This window comes from Hemibagrus wyckioides, linkage group LG26 (genome assembly GCF_019097595.1).
Source record: "Hemibagrus wyckioides isolate EC202008001 linkage group LG26, SWU_Hwy_1.0, whole genome shotgun sequence".
Taxonomy (NCBI): domain Eukaryota; kingdom Metazoa; phylum Chordata; class Actinopteri; order Siluriformes; family Bagridae; genus Hemibagrus; species Hemibagrus wyckioides.
In genome coordinates this window covers 7,370,127-7,386,461 of record NC_080735.1, presented here as the reverse complement: position 1 = coordinate 7,386,461, position 16,335 = coordinate 7,370,127, and the positions used below count along the sequence as shown (strand labels likewise).

General features: G+C 37.4%; 1 protein-coding gene across 1 annotated transcript; it reads left to right on the top strand.

Moving 5' to 3' along the window:
- The first annotated feature begins 4,847 nt into the window (after positions 1-4,847).
- cenpq (centromere protein Q) lies at positions 4,848-16,310 on the top strand. Its single transcript, XM_058380948.1, has 9 exons — positions 4,848-4,902; positions 5,204-5,300; positions 5,404-5,452; positions 6,910-7,009; positions 7,100-7,168; positions 7,260-7,389; positions 10,506-10,625; positions 11,844-11,921; positions 15,676-16,310. The coding sequence occupies exons 2-9, from the start codon at positions 5,220-5,222 to the stop codon at positions 15,796-15,798; spliced, it is 750 nt and encodes a 249-aa protein (XP_058236931.1). The 5' UTR covers positions 4,848-4,902; positions 5,204-5,219; the 3' UTR covers positions 15,799-16,310.
- The last annotated feature ends 25 nt before the right edge of the window (positions 16,311-16,335 follow it).

Genomic DNA, 16,335 nt, shown 5'->3' with positions numbered 1-16,335 from the left:
CACAGAGGATATGCAGGAGATGCCTTTAGACTGTCCTATTGCCTCTGACGGCAAAAGGCTTAAAAATACTTCCATATCATTGTGGCCTGTTTGTGCCCCCACCACGGAATAGGCTTTAGAGACATTGTCTCTTAGTAAAATGGAAAAACACATTCTAGTACAAAAACAAACTTCATGGGCATGAGGCTTCATTCCTTGGAATGATAAATCCAAGTTGTTGTCCCAGTCTATGATGAGAATTTTTTATGCAAAGCAAAACTGTACAAACTGCTATTTCTGGTACAAACTCTAGGTAAGGCTGTTTGTGCTGTTTAAAGAAAAAAAAAAAGAATAATCAGACTAAACCCTAAATACCACAGAAAGACAGAACTTTCCGGAAAGTTAGATCCACCTGGGATCAGTGCTCCATTGGAGAAGTTAATCTTTGTGTACTGTTTATAGCTCACAGATGTTTCTTTAATGATGTAAAAGACACATGCATAGGTTCACACACTCTAAACATGCTATGACAATAGACCTGTGGTTTTTGTGAAACAGCAAAGGCTCCTTGCTTACCACATCCTGTGGCAAAAAAGAGTGCCCCAGTGTCACCAGAGAGAGCCCATCCACAGCTCAGACAGTTTGTCACAGCTAGACAATGAAAAACATCAATTTTGGTCCCAATGAGAGTTAGACTTGACAAGCAGCTAAGGTTCTCCACTGAGATCACTACTGAGCCAAATTTTGGCTAAAGAGTATTCTCAGTGAGTGGCAGCAAAGATAAAGAGGGAAGAGTTGAGAGACAAAGGAGTGAGAGCTAAGCTGTGTAGAGCATGGAGTGTGTGGAAAATGGTTGGCCACACCCCTATAGAACACCGCCAGTGCTTTTGCATGAGCTTGGTCTCCTTTTCACATTTACGCAACAGATATAGACCTTTTGAGACTATAGAGCAAACTGCACAAGGACATTGCTTTGCGTTAGTTTTAGTGGACTACGTAATGTGTTATCTAGAAGCAGTGCCTCTCTGCAACATCTCAGTATGCAGAGTTGCAGAGGCCCTCTTCCGTGTCGTGAACCCATTATATTCTTAAACCATGGGGAGAGGTGGACCCCATGGCTTTGGTAAGGGTCTTTTTCCAGAGAGGAAGGAGCTATGACTTCAAGAATGTATGAGGTGGATCATTTAAACAGACAAGAAGGATTTGGTTGTAAAAAGTTCCATCAGCAGGTCTTGTCAATGATGGACTGCAATAGAATTTTAAGCAGTGTGGCAAAGTAGATTTGGAAAAAAGAGCACCAAATTCAGAAAGAATCCCTGGTATATAGGGTGTGCCTTGCATAGTTGAGCCTTGAATACACCCAACAATGTTGACTCTGCTAACCATGCCTGGTGTCAGTCAATAACCACCACACTGGTTGAGACCTGCCCTGCATCCTGGTCTAAGCTTCCTACTGCTAGAAGTGCAGTTCCAATCAATTCTATCACAGGTAGAATTAGGTACAGTTGCTCCTGATTGGCGCGAATGATCCAGTGTGAGCAACACATTTGCTTGTACATACTGTACCTTGTGCATGGCAATATCAAAAGCTCTCATCATACCGGAGTGTGTGGGAAATGTACAGTACTGTGCCAAAATTTTAGGTTTATGTTTTAAGTGTGAAAAAAATTCTGTAAAGTAAAAATGCTTCCAAAAATATATATCTTATTATTAAGAATATAAAATTATTACAAGATTATTAATTACATAATAATTACAATTATTACTTATTACAAGAATATAAAAGCTAAATTTAATCCATATGTGGTGTGACTTCCCTTTGGCTTCAAACCAGCATCAATTCCTACACTTGCACATTTTGTTCACTTGCACAAAGTCAGGGATTTAGTAGGATCTGAGTGTATAATTAGCTAATTATACCAAGCAGGAGCTAATGATCATTAATTTCATATGTAGGTTGAAACACAGCCCCTAACCGAAACAGAAACAGCTGTGTAGGACACTTAAACAGTCACATTCTGTTACTAGGTGAGGTTGTGAAAGATCAGTCCCAGGCAAAGATTTCAAAGCAGACTGGTGTTTCAAGATATGCTGTTCTATTTGTCCTATTTTGAAGAAGCACAAAGAAGCAGCCTACAACCACAGAAGATCTGTGTGTACCTAGAAGAATTGATGCTATTTTGCAGGCATCAAAAGTGTGGTCACACCAAATATTGATTTGATTTGGATTTCTCTTATCTTCATTTACTTTCCACTTTCTTAACTGATACAAATAAATGATTGACACTTCTGTTTTTGAATAGCATTTTTTTTACACGTGCCTAAAACCTTTGCATTGTGTGTCTGAGCAAACCACCATTAAAAGCATCAGCGGCAGGCCCAGTCAGACCTGTTCATTAGACAGATTACACAAGATACATTCAACTTTATTGTCATTGTGCAGAGCATCACCAGTTATGTTGGTTAGGGCACATGCCACAGACACTGGGTGCAGTGCTGCAGATAAGTCTTAGTCTTAAAATCTAATGCCCTCAATGAGGCATTCTTTCTATATCTGTTAGAGAAACAAAAATAAAGCAAGACTATAACAATCAAGCTCTCAATCTAGGCTTCATCTGTGACAGCAAGGAATTAGTGCCTATAATGAACTCAGAATCTAAAATGACCTAATAGTTCCTCATGGGCCCTTGATTGCTGTTGTAGAAAGGACATTAATTAGTTACAGTTATTTACTGTCCAGTGTCACCCAAATGAGGATGGGTTCCCTTCTGAGCCTGGTTCCTCTCAAGGAGGATGAGTCTGGTTTCTCTTAAAGTTTATTCCTCATATAGGGGGTTTTTCCTCACAAAATTTACAATTTATATCCTGAACTTATATAATTCTGTGAAGCTGCTTTGTGACAGCTTTAAATCCAGTGTTTGTGTTTTTGTGTGTTTAGGAACAATTTCATTTTCGACTTTGGCTTTAATATGATACACAAACTTTCAGAATTTGATGCCAATTCAATATCTTGTTTCTTTCGATGTACACTTCCGTAATATCTGGTTGACACTTTGCAAATCCACATCTATGTTTGACATTGTCTTTGTGATCTTTATCTAATGAATCTGTGTTTGTGTTTCTCTGTCTTGGTTTCATTTATTGTATGTGAGTGCCTTTCTCATGCCCTGGTGAAGAATTTTCTGGATACGGTTAGAGCCAAGTCAAAGTTTCTGTCAATTGTATGAGCTCTATGTAATGTTAGTCCTTCTTTCTGCAAGAATTTGTCAAGCAGCCTCTTACATGGCCATTTCTCTCAGCATATCTGATTCCAAATTCACAAGATTTCACTGGTTCTCTTAACAGGTTTAAATAAACATCAGTCAAATTTGACTTTCTAACACCTCACTATTTTGAGGTATAAAATATGCATCAGTGTGGTCATAGTTTATGTATATTTGCTATTCTCTTCTGGTATATTCAAGAATATTCCCTGAACCTGTTCTCCTTCAGTAAGGCAATAGAGCTCATGTTTTTCATGAAACTCATCTGCATGGCTCTCACATGGATGGCAGTGAAAACTTCAGCTAAAAAGTAAACCAAGTAAAACTGAGCTGTAGTACATTACTGAACAACACTCCAGATCTCATTATCTGTCACTGCAGAGGTAGACCTGGACAACAATCCATCCATCTAGCCTTACATAGCTAAACTGACTCACTCACACTGGTTTCTTCTCTGGTCATATCTTTCCACATACACCTCTCAGGTGATTGTTCAGTCCAATTTTGAGACTGGATTACGGCAACTCCCTCCTGCTTTTTCTGCCTCTGCCTACCATTCGTTTTTTCCAAAGGAAATGAAACTGTAAGACTTGTTCACACCTTACCCCATTGCTATACATCTTTCACTGGCTTCCTGTATCTGACTACACCAGATTTAAAAGGTTATTCAACTTTACTCTGCACAACACTTCCTCTGAGTATCTACCACTGCTTGACTTGAATTTTCTCTGGATAAGGCCATCAGCCAAACACTATAAATGTAAATGTTCCTCTTTTTAATTCTGCATATGCAAAATCCCATTGCCTACTTCAAACTGCATATATGACTCAATTCATAATGTGTATTCTGTGTACAAATCAGCAGCCCCTTGGTTTAGTTGTGCAAGAGTGATAAGCCGTGCACTCTACCTGATTGCTCATGTGACAGAAGGTGATGCAGTCAGGGTGCTGGGTTACATCTTCTTTAATGGTAACTAGCTTTAAAGTTAATATTAATGAGATGGACATTTGCTGTATTTACTCAAACTCCAACTGATCTGAAATTTGGCATGGTGCATCAATCAGCTAATCTGGATTTTCAATCATTGCTGAGAGTTACATCAAAAACATGGCCATTTTCATCTTATTATACTTCAACAAAAACACATATAATAAAGCTAGCTAATAAATATGAACAACTAGTATTGAGCTATCATCACAAAACCTGATAAGTATTTCTGGTATGTTCTCTTTATGGTTCTGTGTATCATTGTTATATTTAATGTTTTCATTTATTTATCTGAACCATGCAGATTTGTTGTTGTGATGAATGCTTTATATTTAAATGTATTTATAATATTTACATGCATAGTTGTAAAGGAAATACCAGTGTGAATATAAATTCTGATGAGATTCAACACAAGACTCATAGATACAATGGAAATAAAATGAATCAAGCAATAAATTAATGATGCATTTAATTAATCAGATCTTTCTGACACTAATATTGTTTCCATAGAACTGTTATGTTATGTGTCCACTGTTACTGCTTTTGTTTCTTTCTTTTAGACCTTCTTTACATACCTTACCATCATGGTGACCTTCTAAACATGGCTTCCGGAAGTGTACGGTTATTCTTTTGAGCATGCGCACAAACTTTGAAACATTAGCCGCGAACCCGGTGAGTATGTCAACAGAAACAGCTAATGTAGAATAAAAAAAAAATTCAAAGGGTTATAAAGTTATATTTACATTGCACAGAACTAACCATTTATTATGCATAATAAACTTGCAAATTACTCCGTGTTAGGTAGATAGTTAGTTAGCATGCTTAGTATTAAGGCTTATGTTTAGCTAACTTTGCTTCTATCACGCTAGCTAGATTTTGTTATAATGAACGTTCTTATAAAATCCACATACACATGTAAAGATAAATATATTCCCTTCACACATCATTAACACTGTATAAAAATCTTTGTTAGTCTGTTATTGCACAAGATGAAGCCAGCTCGAGGTTCATCCAGAGCATCAACACGGGGTCCTAAAGGCGCAGGGCGGACTGGGAAACACTTACAGCAAGTAAGACTGATTCATTACTGCTTCTACTGGGCAAGCTTCATTTCCAGTTTGCACTATATGTTATCGTGCAGATAAAGTAACTTGGAGGTTTTCTGTACTTTAGAAACCATTGCCTGATGGTGAGAGTGCACAAGACAAGGCAAGAAAGAAAGGTGAGTATGGAGAACTAGTCAAAGCTGCTCATGTTGCCTGTTATTATAAACAACAGGAGTTCTGTTCATTAATATTCGGGTAGAACTCAAAAACTAGTGCGATAAAGGTCAGATAATTTACTTGCACTGATAATATGATGTGTACTGTTCTTGTAAGGGCATAGCGTTACTAACTTGCATGTAAACACAGGACACAGCTTGGGTAAAGAACCCTTGATGATGTGATCCATGGTGCTGTTCCACCTGAGCACAGGGCTCACAGCAAACAAACATGACTGGGACTAAAAGTATAGAAATCTTCAACAACTACTCTAGCAAACATTAGAACCAGCAATGGACGCCATTGCTGCTATACCAGCCTCCATTTTTCTGGGACATCTTCCTACAGATGTTGAAGCTTGGCTGTTCAATCAGCTACAAGAGCGTTAGTGAGATCAGACACTGAAGTCAGGTGAGGGTTCAGTCGGTGTTCCAGTTCATCCCAAAGGTGTTGGGTGGGTTCAGTCAGGTCTTTGCCGGACACTTGAGTTATTTCACCTTCATCAACACATCATGTCTTCTTGGAGCTTTGCTTTGTCATGCTGGAACAAGATTCGAGCCTCTTAATTCCAGTGAAGGGAAATTGTAAAGCTACAGTGGACAGGGACATTTAAAAAATTGTGTAGGAACCACATTTGACATTTTAACAGTCAGATGTCAGAATTTTAGCCATATAGTGTAAATAATGGATTTTGTACCTTTTCTTTCCAATTTTTAAAAATTTTCGAGGAAAGCAATTTATGTAGATAAAAATTATATAACCCAGCAGGAAGTGAACGCAGCCACAGGGCCATTTTGCATAGCTGATTGGCGGACATTTGTACGAAACATCCTGTTTCTCTGGAAACATGATATTGGGTACAATGATGTCTACATATAAACATAGTTCATATTGTAGACCATACTTCCCTGAAAACAGGATGCTGAATTGTGCAATCGGTCTGCAGTTTGAAATCATTTAGTTTGTGTGCGAACTCTTCCCCAAACCAACCCAGAAACAATCTTGACTATGGACTTGAGCATTTAAGCCAAATTTGATAAGATTTGTCTTAAAATAAAATCAAACAAATTCAAGATCCAATATTTTTGTGTCAAGTATACAATTATATACAGTATACAACTTGCAGTGAAATGAAAACCTGACCACTCCTACTAGACTGTGAACTAAGTAAAAAGAAAAGAGTGACTAGATACAGTAAAGAGAAAGAGGTAATAGAATGTGATGTACAAGTGGTAGCATGATTGTTACATGGAGTAACAGTACAGAATGTGTAAACATTACAGAATTGAAAGTGATGTATTAGCATGCAGGTAAGTTCCAGTGCTACTAAATACAGCTTGTGTTTAACTAATTTAAATACCGCTATATGCTAGTCCTGTTAACCAGTTGTTCTTACATTCCTCTTGTTTTGATTCAGCACCTGCAGAGCTGAGAAAGGTGAAAGGTCAGGAGAAATGGAAACCATTGGACAAGTCCTCAATCATGATCCTCGACAACATGCTGAGTTTGTCAATTCTGTGAGCAACCTTATAACCTTTATCAAAAATAAATCATTAGTTTTATGCATTTTCAGTATTTTGTCTATTAATCTCTTTTGTCTTTTATAGATCTGTTCTTACAATGAAATCAAAAGAAAAGGAGGAATCCCAGAGGCACCTTAATTCCTTGAAAGACCAGTAAGACACATACTCAGTAATCTATGATCATTTTCTTTCTCTGATGTCATTAAAAAAAATGAGCTGATTTATTTATTTATTTTAATTTCAGGTTCCTAGCTAAATGTTCTCAACTCCCTGTGCCACCTCAGAAACATGGAAATTTGATGCAAGTGTCCCAACAGTTCCACACTGAGAACCAGAAGGTTAACCAGGGCAAAAAGAAACTTGAGGCATTAGAGGTAAAAGAGGAAGAAGTTTTTATTGTTATATTTGTTATATATATCTGTACACTGTTCCCTGGTGGTCCAGGGACAAGATTCTGCACTCTTATGCCGAGTTCACACTGCATGACTTTCCAGTCGCCGACTAGTTTTGCAAAATGAAGGCAAAGCGCATGCACGTGAGTGACAATTGCGCAGTGTGAATGACCGAAAACTCGATCTGACCGAGTCGCCGATGAGTCGCCGACTCCCGTGAAATATTTGGCATGCTAAATATCTGGACCTGTCAGTGACTCAAAGTCGTACAGTATGAAAAGAGAAACATACCTCTTCAGTGACCTACAGCCAATGAAAGAGCGAGATACAGGGTAGAGGGCAGTTTGGGGAGGAGACCACAATATCAGCAAGCATGGCTTCAGTTGTAGCACAATATTATAGATTAATAGAGTTTATCGGTTTTTATCAGAAAAAATGTCTTAAATATAGTTATGTCAAAATAAATAAGCTTTACAATTACATCAAACAGAAATAAAGCAGAAATATTTGCTTGACCAGCCACATCAGCTGCAGCACATTTAAAATTCAAAATTGTTCATTTAGACCATTTGGCTCACAAACGTTTTGCATGGTACCATTTCAGTCTTGTGCGAGAACTCCGATCTCATGTGTGATCTTGTCATTATTTCCTTATCATTTCCCACGTATGCTTAGACAGATTTGTCAGCGATTCGTCCATTGTGTAGTCATGCAGTGTGAAAGCTCCTGTCACCGATCCATCGTGCAGTGTTAACACAGCAGAGACTGAATGCTACCACGGTTAGTCGTACAGTGTGAAAGTAACCGTGATCCGATGACTTTGAAAATCATGCAGTGTGAACTCGGCCATACTGATGTGGGCCGGGTTCAGGGTCAAGAGATAACTCTCAGTGCCAAGCCCAAGGAGCATATGTTTCTAAGCTAAGATACAGTAATTGCCTTTTTTTTGGAGGTGCCTGAGTTTTGCACAAAATGTTTTTTGTGGGCTTAAACAACTCTACTAATGAATGCAGACACTGAATGAATGTCTCCCGAATCACAGAGTGGATTGTCCGTCTGTCCCAAATTCTTTTTGGTGCGAAACCTCAATAACGAGTGCTTGAATGATTTTTTGTGGCTTTTGTAACCAAAAAGATGAACAGATTAGATTATGGAATTGATTCAAACAATACCAAGGTCACAGCAAGGTTAAATGTCTGAAATTGATGCCTTTGGCACTCAGTTTAATGTGGTCTTTTAGATCAGTTCCAGTGGGCAACATATTTAGAGGTGAAAAATGGACAAATCTTTATATCTTTAAGGTAAATGTTTGTACCAGTACAAACTAGTATTGTTTGTAGGGATGCAGCATTTGTTTGTCTATAAGCAGCAAAAAAAATCATTGTAAGAGTTCAACGGGAAAAGGATTAATCTTCTTCTTCTTTGGGCTTTTCCCTTCAGGGGTCGCCACAGCGAATCATCTCTCTATCTTCTGCATCCTCAACACATGCACCCACTAGCTTCATATCCTCATTTATTCCATCCATATACCTCCTCTTTGGCCTTCCTCTTTGCCTCCTGCCTGGCAGCTCCATGTCCAACATTCTCCTACCAATATACTCACTCTCCCTCCTCCAAACCATCTTAATCTGTCCTCTCCCTAACTTTGTCCCCCCCAAACATCCAACATGAGCTGTCCCTCTGATGTACTCCTTTGGGAAAAGGATTAATAACGATACACAAACTTCTAATTCAATATAGTATAGTGTTGACTTCACTGTAATAGAGTTGCAATATAGCATTTCCTTGATATGTGCCTTAGGCTTCCATTTAAATGTGGTTAAAGAGCTGAGCTGTGTTAGGAGTGTTGGTTCTGGCCTTTTACCAACACCGTTTCCAGAACTGACGTACTGTAATGTTTCAATCCATCACTCTGTCTGTCTGTCTGTCTGTCTGTCTCTGTCCGTCTGTCTGTCTATCTGTCTGTCTGTCCGCTTCATAATTTCTTTAGAAGTTAAACTCCTCCCATACTCAGTAAGAATCTTTAATCTTCTGCTTTCTGCTTTTGTGTAATGCAGGAGTGACTATGCCAGTAAACTAGCTCACAGTGTGTTTTTTTTTCTTTGAAAAACAAAGGAAATTATTACTTTAGCGGTTAAAGTGTAGACTTGATTACTGTTAAATGTTTATTTCACTTCATGGTAATTGAATCCTTTTTTTTAATGAACAGCCTGCTTTATTATGGAGTCAGCTGAATGTGAATGAGTGAGTTGTGTGCACAGATGAATCAAATTACAAGCCTTGTGTTGAATGTAATGATACGGTATGCCCAGAGTTTTAGACTGATGGTATCCTTAGTCTGTTCCCAAATGAACCGTTATTAATATATTCATTGATAAAGGCGTCTTCCAAATTCTGCAAGTGTAAATGGAATTAAAAATGACAGACGGCTTGTAACCACACATAAGTGTGTTGTCCCTCGTTTATTACCTGACATGTATTGAACCCAGTTCTCCCCTGCTTATTCAAGCCATTATCTTATGAGCTGTGCAGATACAGTTCCAGAGGTTCAGTTAATGTTCACATCAAACATCACAGTGTGGGAAATATGTGACCTCACTGGCTTTGTGTAGTTATTAGAGTATATCAGAAATGGCTGATCTCCTGGGATGTTCACACACAACATTCTGTAGAGTTTACACAGAATGGTGTGTAAATAAATGATCAAGCAGTTCTGTGGGAGGAAACTCCTTGTTGGTAATATTGGTGAAAGTGTTTGGCAGAGAATGGTGCAACTGGTTAATTTGGTAGCCTAAGTAACCACTGTTTGCAGCCGTGGTGAGCAGAAAAGCATCTAAGAACACACAGCATTTTGAGCCTTGATGCAGAAGACCACATTGGGGTCCACGGCAGTCAGTGAAGAACAGGAGTCTGAGGCTACAGGAGACACTGGCTCATTGGGTCAACTTATTTCATATAATACCAACATGCTGTTCACAGTGAATTAGAAACTATGCTGACTAATTGCACACGATTGTAATTGTAGTTTTGCTTGTGATATTGCTGTGTAACGTGCAGTAGTGCTCTGCTGAATCAGTCATGTGTGTTTTTGTTTTAAGGAGAGCAGCCAGGTGGTGGTTAGCCAACTGGAGCAGCTGCAAGGAAAGATGGACTGTTTGGAGCATGAGTGCAGGAGCATGAGGGACAAACTGGAGGAAGAAGAGTTAAATGCACAAAAGGTATGTACTAAAGGCAAAGGTACAACAAAAGCATTTTTACTGCATGCTCCATATTCTACTTTTTTTTTTCATTCACCCAGATCACATTCATTTTTATTTATTTTATTTATTTTTTACTATTCATATTTGAAGCTTAGTATTTACTAAATTTGAAGTACATTTGCTGGAAAGTTGCCTCTCCTAAGATCACCTGACTACGTGTAATGTAGCCTGGTTTAGGTTAGAAAGTTTTAATCTAAATATTATTTTAGAATTTTATTTTTATTTTATTGATTCAGATTTTGTGCTTCACTTTGTTATTCCCGTCTTTTATTAAATATTCATTTAATAAATATATTCATATTATAATATTCGTATTCATTTAGTGAATAATGCTGATTGTATTAAAACACCTCGTACTGAATTGCAGTGCTTTGTTGAAGTGTAGATGAGAGAGTCAATTGTCTGACTGCTAAAGTTTGAGTGAAGTCTTTAATAAGCTTTTGGGGGAAATTTCTTTGTTAAAAAAACAAAACATACACTAGCCTTTTCATGTTTCCATATGGAACTCCTTAAACTGTCCAAATATCTCTCAGTACGAGCTGTAGTCAAACTTTATATATGTCGGCGTTAAGTTTAAAATCTGCGGGAAGTTATTTATTTTATCGACATATGGCGGATGTCTTGATGTTTCCATTATTCGACTCCAGTTAACAATATTTTGAAGCATAGTCCAGTGAGTAGCTTATTGAAATTTCATGAATTTTTGAATGAGTCTTGTTGCACTTCTGTTAGTGATGTACTTTAAATATAGAATAAATTAAATAGCAAATTTAGCCCAGTTGGTGGTGTTGTGACATGCCCTAATCACAAACCTCAGATAAAGGAGATGTATATAATACTCTGTAAAGGGTACGGCACATACCAGACATGCTTAAAACTATAATTTGGCCGTTTGTTAAACGGTGTTTTGACACTAAAACGGATGCAGATGTCTCCTTTGGTGAAATCAAGCCATAGTCATGAAATAAAAAGCTGCTGCAAATTTTGCTATTCTCAAAAGTTGGATCATCAAGAAAGGTGTTTTTTTTTTTTTTTTTATGCTAGTTTGAAAAAAAAAAAGCTAGCTTTCCTTCCCTAAGTCACTAGCATGTATAACAATGAAGCACATATTACATCATGGATCTCACAAGTTACTTGTATTGGTGTAACATGTCTCCCACACATTTCTGTCTATAGTTTATTCAGCTGACTGAACAAGCTGTTCTGCATCTTCCTGCTTTGCCACGTTATCCTGAAAATGAGCCCACGTTACAGGTACAGAGCATTAATTCCTAATAATTAAAACCTACTATGCATGAGATTTCCATGCTTTTGCTTCAGAAGCCACAGTGTAGTCTTCTGCATTACTCTATTTTTAATATGTTATCTGGACATATTCATTTCCATTAATAACCAAGCGCTTTTTTTTTTTTTTGCTTGGGTTGCAAAGATAGCTGTCAGTACAGCACTTCACTTCTTCACACAACACTTCTTCAGAGATAAAAACCACAGCAGAAGCTTGGTTGTGAAGTCAATTTTGCTGACCAATCATTAAATAGAAGGTTTCCTGTTTTGACATGAGACACACATATAGTATCTAGACGTTATATATGTGTGATAATAGCATTGTTAAAAATTGCATAAAGTCAGGAATAACTGGAACATTCTAAAAACTATTTAATGGTTTCATTTTTATGCCACTGTATTGAGTACAACAAATAAATAAATTGTTGCACTGCAGGATCCCTGTGATGAAACTTGCATAATTATCTGATTAAGATATGCAGTTACTGAAACTGCAGTAACTGAGGGAGGAAAGTCAGAAGCATCTGTTAAAATGCTTTAGAACAGCATCTGATGAGAAATGAGCTTTAGGCTACATAGCCTACAGTTGTACTGCACAATTTCCCAATTCAGTCTAACATTATAGATCCAGAACAGCAGCATGCAGATAGTGAGAGTTGTCCCAAAGATTTTACACACATTAAACCCCATGTTGGTATTTGGAGTGTTAATGTGGGGTTGTGGGTTGTAGCAGTTGGTCACGGTCTTCCAACCTCAAAGATAAATGAACAAATTCATTCATTTTTCTTCAGTAACCACTTATCTGGGTTATAGTGGATCCAGTGCCGATCAATGGGACAGTGGTTTTTAAAATAAGCGCACGTCTGTTATTGATCTTTACAATCGGGTCCATAAGGATTTGCACAGTGACACAATTGTCATAGTTTTGCCTCTGTACAACACCTCAAAGGTAACTGGAGAAACTGACATAATTAAACCGCTTGATTAAAGGTGAAAGTCTATACTTCAATCCCATCTCGATTGCTTCATTTCAAATTCGTTGAGGCAGTGTACAAGGACAAAATGAAAATTAAGTCACTGTGCAATAAATGATGGACCTGACTGTATATCTGGGTGTTTCTTTATTATTTGTTTATTATCTCTTTATTATCTGCTGGTCAATCTTAGTAGTGTTTACCAGCTAAGCTGCTAACTAGCTAGCTAACTTTCTATCAGTTATAATGATGAAGTAACAAGCTATAGAAGTTGTGTAAAACTGTTAAGGATTGCGCTACTGACCGTTACTGCAACTCTGAGTTATCTGTCTTAATGGTCCTAAAGCACTACATCGCCAAAAGTCTGTGGACACCTGACCATCTCACACACGTGCTTGTTGAACGTTCAATTCGAGATTTAATCCCCTTTGCTGTTATAATACGCTCCATTCTTCTGGGTAGGCTTTCCATAACTTGTTGGAGAGTGGCTGTGGGGATCAGCTAAAAGATCATTAGTGAGATCAGACACTGATGTCAGGTGAGGAGTTCAGTGTAGGGCTGCACGATTATGACAAAAATCACAATTGTCGATTATTCCCTTGAAAATGTAATTGCAATTATTAATTACGATGATCACAATTAACATTAAATGGTATTTTGAATAGCTACCATTGTTTGAAGCAACTGCATGCCATATATTATATAAAAACTTTAAAAAGCTGAAAACATTCTTCCTGAAAAACTACTATTACTTAAGACTGAAATGTCAACTATACATTGCTTTGGTTTCTTTAAATAAAAAAAAATTAAAAAGGAAAAATATGCACAATATAAATAAAGTTCTACTAAAAATAATTTATGAATCTAGACCAAGTAATTGCGAGAGGGGAAGTCATCTCTCTTATCCAGTGTGTTTGAGTATTTTAAACCCCGTGCTGGAAACTGTATTAATCTGCGCCATGTCTTTTGCAATGAAATGCACAATGGCTTCAGTCGTCTCCATTTGTCTTGGGGAACCTGTAGGATACGGAGAAGCACAAAACAATGTCGTCGTGATGGGAGTGTGTGCTGCAATTTTTGCATAGCTTGTTGCTTTTTTCATTCTAAAACACTGGTTGCATTGCACTCTGTGGCTGAATTTTAAATGATTGAATTAATTCATGGTGTTGCTTGATGGTGCAGAAACACACTATAGCATGCCGCTCGACATCATCGCTAGTGAATCCAAAATAATTCCACAACACAGCATTTATTTTTTTGCTAATGTTTGATGATTCTTGTTGGCTCTGATGTTTCTTTCTCAGTGCACATATTCGCAAAATTAACATGACAAGTGGATAATCGGGGTGTTGATAAGGACATGCCAATAGACTATTAGGCCTATTAAAAGTCTTTATTCGCCCCTCACAACGTAACATGCAATAAACACCCCTTAAGCACGCAGAATAACGTAAGTAGATTTGTTTTGTAATCGCAGCTTTGAACGATTACTTAATCGTGGCATCTGTAATTGTAATCGCGATTAGAAAATCGATTAATTGTTGATTAATTGTTCAGTGGGGTTGAGTCTCTGTGTAGGAGACTCGAGTTCTTCCACCTTCATCAACCTTAACACATCATGATTTCAGGGAGCTCTGCGTTGTGCACTGGGGCATCGTCATGCTGGAAAAAGGGTTTGGTAAAATTCTAATGCATGCAAAGCCATTCTATACATTTGTGTGCTTTAAACTTTGTGGCAACAGTTAGGGGAAGAGCAACATATGGGTGTGATGGGCAAGTGTGAACAAACTTGTTGCCATATATTGTTTAAATTTGACTTCATTACCATTTCAATAACTGAAAGCTGGTTAAGAAGGGCAGTTGGGCTGTTTGAAGGGCAGGATGAGCTGAAGAGCACACTGGCCAATAAATGTAAAGATATTTTATTTCTACACAGTGGAATTGACTCCAGCATCTCTACAGGCAGCATGTTAGGCATGTTCAGAGCTATTATCTCACTATTTAAAATACTGAATTTCATCAAGAGTGGTTATCATAATCTACACAATTCTACAATAAATATAGAAATAAATCATTGCTGTGTTTTAATGAAGTTTTAGTGGAGGCCAGGCTTCACACATAAGTCTTACAATTGCAACGAGGGATATTCGGGTAAGTGTGACATTATTTCCATTCTTTATCTCTGCTAATCTGCCACAGTTAAAAAACCTCTATGTAGTATAGAATGAAACTATGAAAGAATCTTGTTTCCACTGAAGCTGGTTACATTTGTGCTCTCAGAGTGGAACATTGGAGTCATTTTTACAACATTTTACTCATTTATTAATTAAAGTGGAGAAGAATTTAGTCTGTTTGAAATGTTAGTTAATGAAGTGACCATACATGGGAATGTGATTGGTAATACTGTGTAACATGCTAAACATTTTTCATCTCCTTTAAATGGAAACATGAACATAAACCACTGACACCAGTCACAATTCTCTTTTTTTATGTCGCAAACCAGAAACCAAAGTGTTGCTGCAGCTCTTTCAAAACGGACAACTTCTGCATTACGGCCTGTTCAGTATCATCTCGATAGACTTGCATCTTGCAGTGTAAAACTTTTTACACAACCCCCGCTGCCTGCTTGTGAACTGCTGGGTTTTTTAATGTGTTGGTGAAGAAAGGAGTGCTGAGTAATATGACATGTGACAACAGTGTAATTTTGCATCAGATTGATTGCTTGATTTGCATCTGATTTGGTCCATTAGGAGATCATCATGAAAGTAGTACCTGATCCCAAAGCTGTCATGAAGGCTCTTCAGAAAAGAAAAGTCACTGGGAACGTAAACGCCTTTTTGGAGTTGGCACATAAGCAGACGGATCACCTGTGAGTCACTCTGTAACTCCAAACAAGTGGATCAGTGTTTGCAGATGATTGTGTGTGTGTTTTTTTTAATGAACAAAAGTGTACATTTTTCTTATTTAAAACATTGTTGGCTCAGTTAGAAATCACCATCCTTGTTTATTACAATAAGATGATCATAATTCGGTAGATTTCATATAGTATTAACGTAAAAGTCACTGATAAACACATGCAAGTATATAAGCAAAAATAACATGACATTAGCATTTATAGGCAACTGAATTTTCACGCTTTTTCTAGTGCAGTGTATAAATACACAGCGGCGTATAACTATAACTACTTTCTTGGTTAAAATGATTGTAAATATACTGACTTATTATTAATCATACATTTACAAGACATGTATTTGTTTGATGAACTTGTCTAAGTTAAACGTGTTTTTGCTCTGTTTGGTTTATAGTTTATTCTGATTGAAATTGAAAATGATTATTAACAGTTGGACCATTTTACTTAAATAAATCGTAATGTCCAGTTCTCGCAGTATTTAGCAACTTGTTTCAGTATT

Coding starts and splice junctions, on each gene's coding strand:
- cenpq (XM_058380948.1), top strand. CDS start 5,220: ATGAAGCCAGCTCGAGGTTCATCCAGAGCATCAACACGGGGTCCTAAA. Junction 5,453..6,909: donor AGACAAGGCAAGAAAGAAAG/GTGAGTATGGAG, acceptor GTTTTGATTCAG/CACCTGCAGAGCTGAGAAAG. Junction 7,390..10,505: donor AGAAACTTGAGGCATTAGAG/GTAAAAGAGGAA, acceptor TTTTGTTTTAAG/GAGAGCAGCCAGGTGGTGGT.